The sequence below is a fragment of the Panthera tigris genome, chromosome C1, assembly GCF_018350195.1.
Source record: "Panthera tigris isolate Pti1 chromosome C1, P.tigris_Pti1_mat1.1, whole genome shotgun sequence".
Taxonomy (NCBI): Eukaryota; Metazoa; Chordata; class Mammalia; order Carnivora; family Felidae; genus Panthera; species Panthera tigris.
This window is the reverse complement of record NC_056667.1, coordinates 91,499,247-91,517,759: the sequence shown is the minus strand read 5'-3', so window position 1 is coordinate 91,517,759 and position 18,513 is coordinate 91,499,247. Positions and strand designations below refer to the sequence as shown.

At 38.4% G+C, this 18,513-nt stretch overlaps 1 protein-coding gene across 3 annotated transcripts in view; it reads left to right on the top strand.

Moving 5' to 3' along the window:
* LOC102957710 (calcium-binding mitochondrial carrier protein SCaMC-1) overlaps positions 1–18,513 on the top strand; it is a 61,657-nt gene that overhangs the window by 34,602 nt on the left and 8,542 nt on the right. For all 3 annotated transcript variants that reach the window (XM_007090056.3, XM_042998092.1, XM_042998091.1), the window contains 4 exons: positions 5,292–5,450; positions 7,775–7,927; positions 14,740–14,847; positions 16,802–16,969. In XM_007090056.3, the coding sequence (XP_007090118.2) occupies positions 5,292–5,450; positions 7,775–7,927; positions 14,740–14,847; positions 16,802–16,969 (588 nt within the window). The remainder of the gene's footprint in view (positions 1–5,291; positions 5,451–7,774; positions 7,928–14,739; positions 14,848–16,801; positions 16,970–18,513) is intronic.

Below are 18,513 nucleotides of genomic sequence, written 5' to 3'. Positions count from 1 at the left end.
ACTGACTAATTTCGCTTAGCATAATACCCTCTGGTTCCATCCACATTGTTGAAAATGGCAACATTTCATTCTTTTTGATCACTGAGTAATATTCCATTGTAGATATATACCACATCTTCTTTATCCATTCATCAGTCGATGGACATTTGGGTTCTTTCCATACTTTGTCTATTGTCGATAGTGCTGCTATAAACATTGGGACACACGTGCCCCTTCAAATCAGCACTCCTGTATCTTTTGGATGAATACCTAGTAGTGCAATTGCTGGGTCATAGGGTAGTTCTATTTTTAATTTTTTGATAAAGCTCCTTACTGTTTTGCAGAGTGGCTGTACCAGTTTGTATTCTCACCAGCAGTGCAAAAGAGATCCTCTTTCTCCCCATCCTCGCCAACATCTGTCATTGCCTGAGTTATTAATTTTAGCCATTCTGACCGGTATCAGGTATCTCATTGTGGTTTTGACTTGTATTTCCCTAATGATGATTGATGTTAAGCATCTTTTCATGTGTCTGTTAGTCATCTGGATGTCTTCTTTGGAAAAGTGTCTATTCGTGTCTTTTGCCCATTTCTTCACTGGATTATTTGTTTTTTGGGTGTTGAGTTTGATAAGTTCTTTATAGATTTTGGATACCAATCCTTTATCTTATATGTCATTTGCAAATATCTTCTCCTATTCTGTTGGTTGTTTTTAGTTTTGCTGATTGTTTCTTTCACTGTGCAGAAACTTTTTATTTTGACGAGGTGCCAATAGTTCATTTTTGCTTTTGTTTCCTATGCCTTCAGAGACATGTTGAATAAGAAGTTGCTGCATCTGAGGTCAAAGAAGTTTTTGCCTGCTTTTTCTTCTAGGATTTTGATGGCTTCCTGTCTTAACGTTTAGGTCTTTCATCCATTTTGAGTTTATTTTTGTGTATGGTGTAAGAAAGTGGTCCAGGTTCATTCTTCTGCATGTTGCTGTCCAGTTTTCCCAACACCATTTGCTAAAGAGACTGTCTTTATTCCATTGGATATTCTTTCCTTTTTTGTCAAAGATTAGTTGGCCATACATTTGTGGGTCTATTTCTGGGTTCTCTGTTCTGTTCCATTGATTTGTGTTTCTGTTTTTGTGCCAGTACCTTACTGTCTTGATGATTACAGCTTTGTAATACATCTTGAAGTCTGGCATTTTGATGCCTTCAGGTTTGCGTTTCTTTTTCAACATAACTTTGGCTATTCGGGGTCTTTTCTGGTTCCATACACATTTTAGGATTGTTTGTTCTAGCTCTGTGAAGAATGCTGGTGTTATTTTGATTTGAATCTGTAGATTGCTTTGGGTAGTGTCAACATTTTAACAATATTTGTTCTTCCAATCCAGGAGCATAGAAAATTTTCCATTTTTTTGTTTCTTCTTCAGTTTCTTTCATAAGCTTTGTATAGTTTTCAGTGTATATATATTTCACCTCTTTGGCTAGGTTTATTCCTAGGTATTTTATAGTTTTGGTGCAATTGTAAAAGGGATCAATTCCTTGATTTCTCTTTCTGTGCTTCATTATTGGTGTATAGAAATGCACACAATTTCTGTACTTTGATTTTGTACCCTGAGACTTTGGTGAATTCATGTATCAGTTCTAGCAAATTTTTTGGTGGAGTCTTTTGGGTTTTCCACATAGAGTATCATGTCATCTGCGAAGAGTGAAAGTTTGACTTCCTCCTTGCCAATTTAGATGCCTTTTACTTCTTTGTGTTGTCTGATTGCTAAGGCTAGGACTTTCAACACTATGTTGAACATCCTTGTCGTGTTCCTGGCCTTAAGGGGAAAGCTCTAGGTTTTTCCCCATTGAGGATGACATTAGCAGTGGGTCTTTCATATATGACTTTTATGATCTTGAGGTATGTTCCTTCTATCCCTACTTTTTTGAGTTTTTTTTTTTGTTTGTTTGTTTGTTTGTTTGTTTTTTACCAAGAAAGGATGCTGTATTTTGTCAAATGCTTTTTCAGCATCTATTGAGAGGATCATGTGGTTCTTGTCCTTTCTTTTATTAATGTGATTTGCAGATATTGAACCAGCCCTGCAGCCCAGGAATAAATCCCACTTGATCGTGGTGAATAATTCTTTTAATGTATTGTTGGATCTGTTTGGCTAGTAGTATCTTGTTGAGGATTTTTGCATCCATGTTCATCAGGGAAATTGGTTTGTAGTTCTCCTTTTAAGCGGGGTCTTTGTCTGGTTTTGGAGTCAAGGTAGTGCTGGCCGCATAGAATGAGTTTGGAAGCTTTCCTTCCATTTCTTTTTTTCTGGAACAGCTTCAAAAGAATAGGTGTTAACTCTTCTTTAAATGTTTGGTAAAATTCCGCTGGAAAGCCATCCGGCCCTGGACTCTTGTTTGTTGGGAGATTTTTGATTACTGATTTAATTTCCTCACTGGTTATGGCTCTCTTAAATTTTTCTATTTCTTCCTATTTCAGTTTTATGTAGTTTATATGTTTCTAGGAATTTGTCTATTTCTTCTAGATTGCCCGATTTGTTGGCGTATAATTGCTGATAATATTCTCTTATTATTGTTCATACTTCTGCAGTGTTGGTTGTGATCTCTCCTCTTTCATTTGTGATTTTATTATTTGGGTCCTTTCCTTTTCCTTTTTGATCAGTCTAGATAGGATTTTATCTATTTTGTTAACTCAAAGAATCAGCTCATGGTTTCATTGATCTGTTCTACTCTTTTTTTTTTTTCCCTCAAAATCATTGATTTCTGCTCGAATCTTTATTATTTCCCTTCTTCTGTTGGTTTTGGGCTTTATTTACTGTTCTTTTTCCAGTTCTTTGAGGTATAAGGTTAGGTTGTATATTTGAGACCTTTCTTCCTTCTTTAGGAAGGCCTGGATTGCTGTATACTTCCCTCTCATGACCGCCTTTGCTGTATCCCAGAAGATTTGGACTGTCCTGTTTTCATTTTCATTGACTTCCATGTATTTTTAAATTTCCTCTTTAATTACTTGGTTAACCCATTCATTCTTTAATAAGATGTTCTTTAATCTGCAAGTATTCATGGTTTTTCCAAATCTTTCCTTGTGGTTGATTTTGAATTTCATAGTGATTTTGAATTTCAGTGGTCTGAAAATATGGATGGTATGATCTCGATCTTTTTGAATTTGTTGAGGGCTGATTTGTGACCTGGTATATGATCTATTCTGGGGAATGTTCCATGTGCACTCAAGAAGAATGTGTGTTCTGCTGCTTTAGGATGAGATGCTCTGAATATATTCTGTTAAGTGCATCCAGTCCAGTGTGTCATTCATAGCCATTGTTTTCTTGTTGCTTTTCTGCTTACATGATCTGTCCATTGCTGTAAGTGGGGGTGTTGAAGTCCCCTACTATTATGGTATTATTAGCAATGAGTTTCTTTATGTGTGATTAATTGATTTATATATTTAGGTTCTTCCATGTTGGTGGCATAAATATTTATAATTATTAGATCTTCTTGTTGGATAGACACTTTAATTATGATATAATGCCCTTCTTCATCTCTTGTTACAGTCTTTATTTTTAAAATCCAGTTTGTCTGATATAAGTATGGCTTCTCCAGCTTTCTTTTGATAACCATTGGCATTATAGATGGCTCTCCATCCCCTCACTTTCAGTCTGCAGGTGTCTTTAGGTCTAAAATGAGTCTCTTGTAAGCACTTATAGATGGTTCTTGTTTTCTTGTCCATTATGATACCCTATGTCTTTGGAGCATTTAGTCCACTGGACTAATGGAGCATTTAGTCCATTGACATTTAGAGTGAGTACTGAAAGATATGAACTTAGTGCCATTGTGTTGCCTGTAGAGTTGGTGTTTCTGCTGATGTTCTTTGGTCCTTTTGGTCTTTGTTGCTTCTGTTTTTTTGTTTGTTTGTTTTGTTTTGTTTTGTCTTTTCTCCACTCAAAGAGTTTGACTTAAAATTTCTTGCAGGGCTGGTTTAATGGTCATGAACTCTTTTAGTTTTTGTTTGTCTGGGAAACTCTTTGTCTCTCCTTCTAATTTTGAATGACAACCTTGCTGGATAAAGAATTTTTGGCTGCATATTTTTCTGAGTCAGCATGTCGAATATATCCTGCCACTCCTTTCTGGCCTGTCAAGTTTCTGTGGTTAGGTCTGCTGTGAACCTGATCTGTCTTCTCTTGTAGGTTAAGGACTCTTTTTTCCCCTTGCTGCTTTCATAATTCTTTCCTTGTCTGTGGATTTTGTGAATTTGACTATGATATGCCTTGGTGATGGTCAGTTCTTGTTGAATCTAGTGAGAGTTCTCTGTGCTTCTTGGATTTTGATGTCTGTGTCCTTCCCCAATTAGGAAAGTTTTCCACTATAATTTGCTCACATAAACCTTCTGCGCCTTTTCTCTGTCTTCATCTTCTGGGACTCCTATGATTCGGATGTTATTCCTTTCTAATAAGTCACTGAATTCTCTAAGTCTTGTATCATGATCTTTTGCCTTTGTTTTCCTCTTTTTTTTCTGCTTCATTAATCTCCATAATTTTATCTTCTATATCTCTTATTCACTGTTCTGCTTCGTCCATCTTTGCTGTCATGGCATCCATTCGAGATTGTATCTTGATTATAACATTTTTAATTTCCTCCTGACTAGATTTTATTTTTTTCTCCACAGAAAGGGATTCTCTGGTGTCTTCTATGCTTTTTTCAACCCCAGCTAGTATTCTTATTATCCTGGTTCTAAGCTCTAGTTCAGACAAAACTTCAGACTCTATGGTCCACTGTTTATAGAATCCTAGTGGTATTGAAACCCTCTCCTTTCTCCCCATCAATGGTTTGGGTGAAAAGATTTCTTGTTCAGTCCCCTGTGAGTGTTTACACTCTTTCTCTTTCTCTCCAGCTACTTTCAAGGGGTGTGCTTTTCTTGTGCAATCCTGATGCACCACACTCTTCCCCTTTCTCTCTCTCTCTCTCTCTCTGTCCTCTTTCCACAAAAATGGCTCCCTACCCTCTGTAGCCTTTCTGACCCCAGCTCACCTCTTCATGCCCCGTTCCTGCAGGGTTCTGTGGCTCAAGTTACATAGATTGTTGCGTTAGTCCCCATATCAGTTTCCTAATTGTTCAAAACGGTTTGGTGCTGACCTAGCTGTGTTTCAGGGAGGAGACAAGTTCAGGGTCTCCATGATGCTCCACCATCTTCTGTGGACTTTGGCTTAGTATACTTTCTAAGGAATGAAGTTGATGTTAACTATAAACTAACACATGATTCTTCTCCAAGAGAAACCTTCTGGAGTGATCTATTTTTAATTGAAGGGGCATGGGGATCTTTCCATTTAACAGGGTATTGACATAGGAGACAGTTTAACTATTCCGGATGAGTTCACTGAAGAAGAAAAGAAGTCCGGACAGTGGTGGAGGCAGCTTTTGGCAGGAGGTATTGCTGGTGCTGTCTCTCGAACAAGCACTGCCCCTTTGGACCGTCTGAAAGTCATGATGCAGGTGAACTTTATGATCTTGTGTCTAAGTTTCTCCTACATATTCTGAAACAGTGAGAAATGTGCTGGTTTGAAAAAGAAGTTTTAAAATTTCTTAGTAATATTCTTTCATACCTTAAAAAAGAAAGTATGAAAGCTCTATTTTGTTGCTATTAATCCTGAATTCAGTCCATGTAAGTATTTCAGTGTTCTGTAAAACCTTAAATTGTTGTGTGATGAACTTTTAGTCTTTGGCATTCTATGACTTTTCAAATGTTTAATGAGAAAAAAATCTCTAGGCCATTATTGTAGGATTCTCCTTAAATTATTTATATTTTCCTTCTGTTTTGTGTACTTTCTCAAAGTGGAATGTTTCCAAGTTTTAGAATCTGGGAACAGGGATGTGATTTTTGAAATCATTCTAAAGATGAGGTTAGTAGAAAAGACCTGGATTTATAGACTGACTTTGCTATTTACCTGCAATGTGGCTTTGGCTGATCAGAGTGGAAAGAAGGAGAAAGGAAAGGAATTGATATTTATTTGGTGCTCATTATGGTAACCCATTTAATCTTCATAGCAAGTGGGTATTATATCCTCACATTATCTCTGGAGAACCTGAGGCTCAGAGAAGTAAATAATTTTTCCTTTATAGCAAATTAGACAAGGAATGGAGTATCTTTGGCTATAGAGCTGTGGTTCTCACACTGCATGGAACCCCTGAGGTCTCATTTTCCTTCATCTGGGAGTGGGATTAAGAATATCTAACAAGGCTAGTTGTAAGAATTAAATGATTTAAAGTATGTGCAAATGCCTGATAAACTGGAAAACCCTACTGGAATATAGTAGTTGCTTAAAAATGAGTTTTTACAAGTTGTGTTGTCATACCTGTGGTCAACATTTTTTATACTTGTCATTAGATTTAGGTATAAAAACATTTCTGACAATATTTTTTACAGCATCCATTCAGAATGTACCTAAATCCCAAGATATATTTAGGGGTAAAAATAGTGCATTAAAGAAGAATAAGAAGGAATTGGTGTTTGTGTTTTTCTTTAGGAATGACAGTAAATTGACTTTGAGAGAGCTTGAATAAGCATTCATCTTTTCCTTTGTCATATTTTATTGTGAAGTTCATTTAAAATAAAATGGATATCTCTGGACTTTATTTCCTGCAAGTTCTGTGGGGTAGGTGGGTGGGGTTTTTCAAAACTACCTTCAGGTTCAATAATTCAGGAAGGCTCACAGAATATACTAGAAGCTTTAATACTCATGGATGTGGTTTATTACAAGGAAAGATACAGATTCAAATCAGCCAAGGAAAAAAGCATATAAGGACAAGTCTGGGAAAGCACCAAATGCAGAGTTTTTGTTTTCTTCTCCCTGTAGAGTTGCCATGTGTTATGTTCCAGCATTGATGTATGACAATATGCACAGTGTTGCAAACCAACCAAGAAAGTTCGCCTGAGTCTTTGATGTCCAGAGTTTTTATTGTGGATCGATCATATATTGCCCACGTGGCTGACCTTTATTCTTCAGCCCTTCACATATTGTTTTTCTGTTTTTTACAGTAGCCACTCATTCAGTAGCCACTCATACCATAACCAAAATGATCAGAAGAAGAGCTGATTTCTATAACTGTTTTTGGCTTATTAGATTTTGTCATTTTTATACAGAGGCAGTTATAAGGTCTAGTGTATTTAAATAGTGATCACATCTGTGGTATAAACCAAGTAGTCACTGGGTGAGGCAAGTGGTACATGTTGCCATGAATTTATTGCCTAGAGAGGCTTTGAGATAAGCCATAGAAGGTATTTTAAGTTTTGGTGGGAGGCTGTGTGCATTCCATTGTCTATGGCTCTGATATACAAAATACAAAATTGTTTTCAGACCCATTTATATTTCATGGTGGTATTGCTTCTGGGGGCGGAGAGATAGTATATTACTTGCAGTGTATTGTTAAAAGTCTCTTAAACTGAACTTGTTCACATTCCAAGGGCAGTTCTGTAGTCTAATACATACTTTGGTTCATGTTATCTTATTGTTGTCTGTAATAATTTTAATTTTGATCATGTCCTGTCTGCCTGCTTTCCCACACTGAGGGTACTGATTTTTCTTAGTTTTAGATTTGGAATCAGCCTCTACAATGTGGTAATAATTCTTCCCATCATTATATATTTTCTGAGCTTTCTATATTCTATATTCTATTTTTATTTTTTCTAGATTCTATTTTTAAACATATCTTCTTGCAGTAATAGTGTTGAAATAAAGAGGGTGGTTTGTATGGTTACCTTAGAAATAGTAACAGTAACATGCCACCAGTATTTTGTATCACTCTGCTTTTATTTTTAGGTCCACGGTTCAAAATCAGGCAAAATGAACATATATAATGGCTTTCGACAGATGGTGAAGGAAGGAGGTATCCGCTCCCTTTGGAGAGGAAATGGTACCAATGTCCTTAAAATTGCTCCTGAGACAGCTGTTAAGTTCTGGTCATATGAACAGGTAATTGTTATCACCTGTGGAATTTGTTAACAAAGAGGAGTTAATAAACTGATTCAATAGCAGTGAACATACAGTGCTTTTTGGGTTCTTGTTGTAATGCATAATAATTTTCCACATCTACTCCAGGAGGAATTTCTCTTATAGGAGATTAGACTAGATAAACTCAAATTCCTTATGACTAAACTCTAGGATTTTTTTTTTTAATGTTTATTTTATTTTTAAGAGAAAGAACGTGAGCAGGGGAGGGGCAGAGACAGAGAGGGAGACATAGAATCCCAAGCAGGCTCCAGGCTCCAAGCTGTCAGCACAGAGCCTGATGTGGGGCTTGAACCCATGAACTGTGAGATCATGATCTGAGCTGAAGTCAGACACTTAACTGACTGAGCCACCCAGGCGTCCCTAAACTCTAGGATTCTTAATTTCATATGATTTATTTTAAAAAAGACGTTTATTATTATTATTTGTTTTATTTTAGAGAGAGAACACATGAACTGGGGAGAGGGCCAGAGGGGGAGAGAGAGAGAATCCTAAGCTCGATCTCATGACCCTGGGATTGTAACCTGAGCTGAAATTAAGAGTCAGAGGCTCAATTTGCTGAGCCACCAAGGTGCCCCTAAAAAAAAAAAAAAAAAAAAAAAGACTTTCTTTCTTTTCTTTTTTCTTTTCTTTTTTTTCCTTCCTTCTTTCTTTATATTTTTAAATTTTTATTTAAATCCAAATTAGTTAGCATATAGTATAATAATGGTTTCAGGAGTAGCATTTAGCGATTCATCACTTACATGCAACACCTAGTCCTCATCCCAACAAGTGCCCTCCTTAATGCCCATCACCCATTTAGCCCATCCCTCTACCCACCTCCCCTCCAGAAAATCTCAGTTTGTTCTCTGTATTTAAGAGTCTCTTATGGTTTGCCTCCCTCTCTGTTTTTATCTTATTTTTCCTTCCCTTCCCCTATGTTCATCTGTTGTGTTTCTTAAATTCCACATATGAGTGAAATCAAGTATTTATCTTTCTCTGACTGACTTATTTCGCTTAGCATAATACATTCGACTTCCATCTACCTTGTTGCAAATGGCAGTATTTCATTCTTTTTTCTTCTGTTTCTCTCTTTTTTAAAAATTTTATTTATTTATTTTTAAATTTACATCCAAGTTAGCATATAGTGCAATAATGATTTCAAGAGTAGAATCCAGTGATTCATCCCCTTCGTATAACACCCGGTGCTCTTTCCAACAAGTGTCCTTCTTAATGCCCCTTACCCATTTAGCCCTCCCCCAACCCACAACCCCTCCAGCAACCCTCAGTTTTTTCTCTGTATTTAAGAGTCTCTCATGTTTTGTCCCCCTCCCTGTTTTTATATTATTTTTTCTTCCCTTCCCTTCCCTTATGTTCATCTGTTTTGTATCTTAAATCCCACATATGAGTTAAGTCATATGATATTTATCTTTCTCTAATTTTGCTTAGCATAATACCTAGTTCCATCCACGTTGTCACAAATGGCAAGATTTCATTCTTTTTGATTGTTGAGTAATACTCCATTGGAGGATAGAGCAGAAAAATGAACCTGGACCACTTTCTTATACCATACACAAAAATAAATTCAAAATAGATGAAAGGCCTAAATGTAAACCATCAGAATCCTAGAAGAAAAAATAGAAAACGACCTCTTTGACCTCAGCTGCAGCAACTTCTTACTCAACATGTCTCCAGAGACAAGGGAAACAAAAGCACAAATGAACTATTGGGACCTCATCAAGATAAAAAGTTTCTGCACAGTGAAGGAAACAATCAGCAAAACTAAAAGGCAACTAACAGAATTGGAGAAGATACCTGCAAATGACATATCAGATAAATGGTTCGTATCCAAAATCTAAAGAACTTTTCAAATTCAACACCCAAAAAATAATCCAGGGAAGAAATGGGAAAAAGACAGAAATAGACACTTTTCCAAAGAAGACATCCAGATAGCTAACAGACATGAAAAGATGCTCAACATCACTGATGATGAGTGAAATACAAATCAAAACCACAATGAGATACCCCCTCACACCTGTCAGAATGGCTACAATGAACAACTCAGGTAATGACAGATGTTGGTGAGGATGCAGAGAAAGAAACACCCTTTTGCACTGCTGGTGGGAATGCAAACTGATGCAGCCACTCTGGAAAACAGTATGGATGTTCCTCAAAAAACTAAAAATAGAACTACCCTATGAGCCAGCAATTGCACTACAAGGTTATCTATCCAAGGGATATAGGTGTGCTGTTTTTTTTTTTTTTTTTCAATATATGAAATTTATTGTCAAATTGGTTTCCATACAACACCCAGTGCTCATCCCAAAAGGTGCCCTCCTCAATACCCATCACCCACCCACCCCTCCCTCCCACCCCCCATCAACCCTCAGTTCTCAGTTTTTAAGAGTCTCCTATGCTTTGGCTTTCTCCCACTCTAACCTCTTTTTTTTTTTTTTTTCCTTCCCCATCTCCATGGGTTCCACATAAGAGTGAAAACATATGGTATCTGTCTTTCTCTGTATGGCTTATTTCACTTAGCATCACACTCTCCAGTTCCATCCACGTTGCTACAAAGGGCCATATTTCGTTCTTTCTCATTGCCATGTAGTTAGGTGTGCTGTTTTGAAGGGGCACATGTACCCTAATGTTTATAGCAGCATGTACCCCAATGTTTATAGAAGTATGGAAAGAGCCCAAATATTCATTGACAGATGAGTGGATAAAAAAGATGTGGTATATATATACAGTGGAGTATTATTCAGTGATCAAAAAGAACTCTGTACTCTTTCCTTAGTAGCTCTTAAAAGAAATGTAGAATTTTTGCTTATTCATTATTCTTAATTTTTTTAAGAAGTTTATTTATTTATGAGAGAGAAAGAGACAGCGTGTGAGTGGGGGAGGGGCAGAGAGGGAGGGAGCCACAGAATCTGAAGCAGGCTCCAGGCTCCAAGCTGTGAGCACAGAGGCCAATGCGGGGCTCAAACTCACGAACAGTGAGATCATGACCAGAGCCAAAGTCAGACCCTTAACTGACTGAGTCGCCCAGGTGCCCCTTGTTTATTCATTTTGAATTCAGAGCAGAAGCTGCCTGTTAACGTATGTTTTATGAAAGTATCCCAATCTAAGATCTGGGAGGAAAACTTTTAAGTTGTGTATTGACATTGTCATAAAGTGGAATTGAGTTAGAATGAAAGCTCCATGAGGGCAGGGTTTTGGCTTCTTCTCCATGGACTCTAGCACTTGGAGCCTGGCCTGTGAGAAGTGGTCAATAAGTGTTTGTAAATGAGTGTCATATAGTGGGTGAACATCCTTCAGGACTTTACTCAGGAGTTATTTCCTCCAGGAAACCTTCTTCACTGTTACAGTTCCTTTGTTTCCCTCTATTAGAATTATCACGCTAAATTCTGATTATCTCAGTGCTTCTCTCTCTCCTTAACGAGACTGTGAGCTTCCTTAGGCAATATCTGTTTGCAGGTTTATATTCCCAGTATTCTGCCCAGTGACAGTGAGTCCTTACTGATGAGTGAAAGCACAGAGCTCCCAGAGCTGGAATTTGAGCCCAAGCCTGCCTGCATCTCAAGTCCACTAGGGTGAAGGGGAAATGTGTATTTCAAGCAGAAGCAGAAATGCAGGCACAGGGGAGCATCACTCACTTAGGAAATTGAAGGTGGTTCATTTGACTCCAGTGCAGTGGAGTGTGTTTCTGGGAAGATAATGATGAAAGCAGGCTGGACAGGTAGGCAGAAGCCAAATGTAACAGGAATTTTGATTTTATCCTGAATAGGGTGAGGGACTGTTGGACATTTTATATAGAGAAGTGAAATGAGTATATCTACATTTAAGAAAGACCAACCCGGAAAAAATGGAGGATGTATTAGAGGCAAGTGAGGTCAGACTGGAGGCAGGGAGACTAATATTTAAGGAAATATTTCTATAATTCAGGTAAGAAATGATGATCACCAGTGCAGGGTGGTGGCTGGAGAAATTGGAGAAGGAAATGAACTGAAAAATATTTTGGAAATAGAATCAGCACAACTTGCTGACTGACTAGCTATTGAAGTGAGAAAGAAAGAGGAATCAGAGATGATACTCTGGTTCCTAATTTGAACGACTAAAATACATAGAGAATACAATAAGAGGAATAGATTTTCGGGTAAAGTGACATGTTCCATTTTGGACAAGCTGAATTTGGGACATCTCTGCAACACGAGCAGGTTGCTGTCCAGTGGGACTTTTGATCTCTGATGGAGAGGTTTTTTTTGAGTTGCAGCCATTGAAATGGATTGCTGAGGAAGGCTTATAGAATGGAAGAATTCTGGGAATCTGCCAGGGAGAAGTAAAAGGAGCCCGTTGCAGAAAAGACTGAGAGGGAATAGCCAGAGGGACAGGAGGAAATGCAGAGAGTGATGGCCTAGAAGTCAGAGGATTAACAGGGTTTTGTGAAGGGTCAAGTGCTATAGGCTGGTAAATACAATAAGGAAAGGGGCTTTTAGGATTTATCAACACACAGACAGGAGAACTTGGCATAAATGTTCCAGTGAAGTAAAGAGATGAGAAACCATTCTGAAACGACTGTAAACCAGGGGGTGACAATAATTGTACAGTGTAGACACATTTTTGGGAAGTTGGACTTGAGTGAAAGGAAGGAGAAGATATGAGGGAGAGTGATAGAAAGATGGTGGACAGAGGGGGGTTTTTGATATGTTTTATTTTAATGTGCCCATTGCTGAAGCAAGCATGTCAACACAAAGAACGAAGTTAAAAGTATAGGTGGGAGAGGCTGGTAAACGCAGCAGGTGTTCACAGGAAGTGGGGATGGGGGTGGAAGGGCTGGGGAGACATAGGTGCTATCCAGATGCCCTGGGAAGGATTGGCTTTGATGGTACGGGGGACTCTTCTTATGTCACTTTGGGAAGAAAGAAGATATATGTGGATGTGGATAACTTTGCAGAGAATGGGCAGGAATACCCTTGCCTGGTAGCCTCTGTTCTTCCTTGAGTTCCCAAGAAAGGACAGTCGCTGAGAATGAGGGAGGAAGTGGTATTGGAAGCTGGAGGAGGATGGAAACGATTGAAATAGGTGTTGTAACACATGGAAAAGGACAGACAAAAGGATTTGAGGGTGGCTTTGAGGGCTCAGTTAGTCTCCTGCTTCTCTCTGTTGATTTATTCCACTTCTCCCTCCAGGGTTGGTGGTTAATAATTACCTTTGTAGACTCTCCTTACCTTTCTAAAACAAGGAGTCTAATTTGCCTGGTTTATGACCATAGTCTGTTTGGGCACAGCTTTTCTTTCCAAGTTGTAAGAAGTAAAGAGTAATAGTGATCACATTTGCTGAACGTTTGCCATGTCCTCAACACTCTGCTGTATTATATTATTTAATTATATATTAAATTAAATAATTTTATTTATAATTTTATATATTTATATATATATATTTATATTATATATATTTATATATATTTATATATATATTTATAAATATATAAATTTATATATTTTATTATAATATATAATTAAATAATATTATATTAATACCAGCCTCTCCCACCTATACTTGTGAGATAGGTTGTTATCATAGATGAGGAAACATGCTCATGAACTTGCTCAGGGCCACATGTTTCTGGAGTTCCAGCCCCAGGTCTGCCTGTATCTGGAGCCTGTGATATTATCATCCTGGTCTGTGGACATTTTGGATGCATCGGGGTCAGATTTTACCCTTGGCCAGATTGGCTGTGTTGGTTGCTTTAGTACCAGTGGGCCAGATGGGCTCTGGGGTTGATGTGGTAGAGTAATTGTATGTATTACCTACAGAAATCTTTCTAAGTTGTTTTGTTAATATTTGTCACTTATTTTATTTATACTGGTGAAAATAAACTCATCTTAAAAAAGAAAAACTATGAGAAAAACATCTAAAAATTGTAAACACTTCATCAACCCTGTATGAGTGCTATGAATTGTGTTTTAGCAAAAGAACAACTGGGTCCCGTCTGTGGAACATCTGTGTTCTGTGGAAATCTAACTTGAAAACCGCTGTCCAGTAAACTGAATGTATTAGCATTTGAGCCTTGCTTTTTTCTGTGAGGTATTAACGCACTGTATGTATTTGGAAAAGCATCATCATATTGTCAATTTAGGAGCTAATTTGTATTTTGATATTTACCTAGTCAGCTCGCGTTGCCATAACAAAATACCATACGGATTGTTTAAACAACAGAAATTAATTTCTCACAGTCCTGGAACTGCGGGATCCAAGACCAGGGTGCTGACCAGTTTGGTCAGTTTTGGTCTGGTGAGGGCTCTCTTCTTGGCTCGCACATGGCTGCCATGTGTGCTTACATGGCCTTTCTCTCATACATGTGTGTGTAGAAACAGAAAGAGAGGCAGAGAGAGAAAACTCTCTGGTATCTTTCTTAAGGACACTTTTTTTTTTTTTTAATTTTTTTTTTAACGTTTATTTATTTTTGAGACAGGGAGAGACAGAGCATGAACAGGGGAGGGTCAGAGAGAGGGAGACACAGAATCTGAAGCAGGCTCCAGGCTCTGAGCTGTCAGCACAGAGCCCGACGCGGGGCTAGAACTCATGGACCGCGAGATCATGACCTGAGTGGAAGTCGGCCGCTTAAAAGAGCCCCACCCTCATGACCTCATCTAACTCCAATTTATCTCCCAGAGGCCCCATCTCCATGTATCATCACAGTGGTGGTTACAGCTTCAACATAAGAATTTGTTGGGAGGGGGAGACATGATTCAGTCTATAGCAGGTATTAATATACATTTAAATATGTATTTATACAGTACAAGAAGTTGCTTACTGTGGAAGGACAAAAAATAGGAATCTTTGACAGATTTATTTCTGGTTCCTTGGCTGGGGCAACTGCACAGACTATTATTTATCCTATGGAGGTAAGTACCACTCTGAAGTCTGACTGTGTGGGTGCTATTTGTTTGATTATCTACTGTTGGGTAACAAGTTACCCCCAAATTAACAGTTTAAATTTTTTTAAATGTTTTTATTTATTTTTGAGACAGAGAAAGACAGAGCATGAGTAGGGGAGGGGGAGAGAGAGAAGGAGACACAGAATCTGAAGCAGGCTCCAGGCTCTGAGTTGTCAGCACAGAGCCCGATGTGGGGCTAGAACTCAGGGACTGTGAGATCATGACCTGAGCCAAAGTCGGGCACTTAACCGACTGAGCCACCCAGGTGCCCCCCAAATTAGCAGTTTAAAATGGGCATTTATTATTTCAGGATTTCTGTGGGTCAGGAGTCTGGGAGTAGCTTAGTCGGGTGCCATTGGCCCAGGGTTTCTCTGAGCCTAGAGTCAAGGTGTGGGTCAGGGTCGCAGCCACCACAGGGTTCACCTGCAGATGAGTCTGCCTCCAAGCTTGCTCACATGTTTGTTGCTGGGCCTCCCTGTTTATTAGCTGGAGATATCAGTTCCTTATCGCAGGGACCTCTCCATAGGCTGTTGGAGTACCCCCACAACATGTAGCTGTTTTTTCCAAGTTGGTGATATGAGAGAGTGAGAGAGAGGGAGAGAATGTTTTAGCCAGCACTTAGGATGGAAGCTGCAATCTTCTGTCATTTCTGCTATATTCTGTTGGTCACACAGACCAGCCCTGGTGGAGCATGGGAGGGGACTACACACCGTGTGAACACAAGGAGGCAGGGATAGTTGGGGCCCCTCTTGGAGGCTGGCTGCCACAGTGTTGATAAGAATTATAGCACTCATTTCCCTCCAAAGAGGTTCTGTACCATACATTTAATAATGGAACCTCAAGATTCGACTAGGTAATGGTAGTCCTAACCAGACATCCTATCATTAGAGCCTGGGGTTGGCAAACCATGTACCTGTGTAATACTTTGTATAGCCCTTGAGCTAAGAATGATTTTATACATTTTTAAAAGGAGGTTAAAAAAATATGCAACAGACCTGATATTTTAGGGCTGCAAAGACTGAAATATTTACCATGAGGCCTTTGCAGGAAAAGTTTGCCAACTCTTGCTTTAGAGCGAAAATAATATTACAGATGTGGCTATCTTTATTGGTATGACAAAGGGGTTTTCAGCATATAATAAGATCTAAGCAAAAAATACCCTTCATTTTCGCCTTTGTGCTATGCATATTAATACAGCTTTCCTTGCAAGCATCTTTTTTTTTTATTTTTTATTTTTTATTAAAAAATTTTTTTTTTTAACGTTTATTTATTTTTGAGACAGAGACAGAGCATGAACGAGGGAGGGTCACAGAGAGAAGGAGACACAGAATCTGAAACAGGCTCCAGGCTCTGAGCTGTCAGCACAGAGCCCGACGCGGGGCTCGAACCCATGAACCGTGAGATCATGACCTGAGCCGAAGTCGGACGCTTAACCGACTGAGCCACCCAGGCGCCCCCCCTTGCAAGCATCTTAATATGGTTATTCATATTATTTCCCATAACCCCTTAAAAATATCTTAACGGAATACATAGTCTTCCTCTTATAGCCTCCATCTCAGTTAACAGCATCACTTTCCCACTTCTCTGCTGCCTCCCTCCTGTGTTCAAGCTAGAAACACTGGGATCATTCTGTGTGCTACCATTTCCCTTACCCTCCATATCTAATTTTAAGACCTCTGTAAATTATTTTCTATTTCCTCTGCCACTACCCTCATTCAGATCCTCTTTAAAGTAAATAGGTCCTCTTGGGTGTCATCTTAGCCCTTCACTAGTCATGCTATGTGAGGGATAACACATCAACAAACTAGACAGTCATTTGAGGGACACTATGTGCTGGGTATTTGTTCTCTGTAAAATACTTTGAATTCCATGATGGACTTAATATAAATAATAACATTTTGTTATATTCTTTTATAACTAGGTTATAAAAACCAGGCTGGCTGTAGGCAAAACTGGACAATATTATGGAATATTTGATTGTGCCAAGAAGATTTTGAAACATGAAGGCGTGGGAGCTTTTTACAAAGGTTATATTCCCAATTTATTAGGCATCGTACCTTATGCAGGTATAGATCTTGCTGTGTATGAGGTGAGTTTGCAGCCATGTTTTAAATCTGAAAATGTAGTTAATATTGTTCCTATTGTTAGAATTTGACTTCATATAAAGAAGCACATATATACCAGGAAATAGTTTGTGACCAGAAGCAGATTCAGGGCTGTGTTATTTAATCATTTTTTTTCAAGTACCTTGAATATAAGACCCCATATGCCTGTGGTCACCTTTGTATCAGATTTCCCTGGGAGTTATTTTTTAAAAAATTTTTAATGTTTATGTATTTATTTTGAAAGAGACTGCATGAGCAGGGGAGGGGCATAGAGAGAGAGGGAACGAGAGAATCCCAAGCATGCTCTGCACTGATAGTGCAGACTTGGGCTTGAACTCACAAACCTGTGAGATCATGACCTGAACTGAAATCAAGAGTTGGAAGCTTAGTAACTGACTGAGCCGCCCAGGTGCCTCTCCCTGCAAATTATTTTTATTAATGAAGTGAGCAAACTCACATTCAAGTATAGTTATTCAGCTGAGAAGATGGTATTAAGGATTTTTTTTTTTTGAGGGGAGACAAAATAAGCAAGAAGGGCGCATTTTCTTTGATTTGTTAAAATCTGACATTGATAAAGCTGAGAGACTGATGTATATGGCACAGATTCACCCCTGGCACTGAAAAGACAACTTAGACTGCAAATCTTGGGTCAACTCTGCCAAATTTTTGAATTTGGGTCAACTCTGCCAATTTATGAATCTGACAAACAGTTTCAGTTTTTGCCTTTGAAAAACTGAAATTCTGGTCGGGGAGATAGGCAGACTACTAAAGCATAGTGTGGTTAGCTGTGCTGTGATAGAAGTAAGCCTGGGTGCATTTGGAAGAGACCCACCTATAGCTGAGAGGAAGGGTGGCATGTGTAATGAAAGTTTTCTTAGAGGACTTTACCTTTTTTTCTAAACAGATTTATTAGGATATAATTTACATGCTATACATTTCATTCATATAAAGTGTACAGTTCAGTGGCCTTTAGAATTTAAAATTTAATTTAAAATTATGGTAAAATGTATGTAACATAAAATTTGTCATTTTTAACCATCCTTAAGGGTATAATTCAGGGATATTAACTACATTCACAGTACTGTGTTCCATCCCCACTATTTCCAGTGTTTTTTTCATAATCCCAAACGTAAACTCTGTATCTGTTATGAAATAACTCCCCACTCTCCCTTCCTCCCAGCCCCGGGTCACCTCTAATCTACTTTCTGTCTATATGAATTTGCCTATTCTAGTTATTTCATACAAGTAGAATCATGTATTCTACAAGGGAATCATGTCCCTTTTTGTCTGGCTTATTTCATTTAGCATAATGTTTTCAGGGTTAATCCATGTTGTAGCGTATTAGAACTTCACTCCTATTGGCTGAATAAGATTCCATTGTATGTATATACCACATCTTGCTTATCTGTTCATCTGTTGGTGGATACTTGGCTCACTTCTGTTTTTTGGCTATTATGAATAATGCTACAGTGAACATTGGGGTACAGGTATCTTGTCAAGTCTCTGCTTTCAATTCCTTTGGGTATAT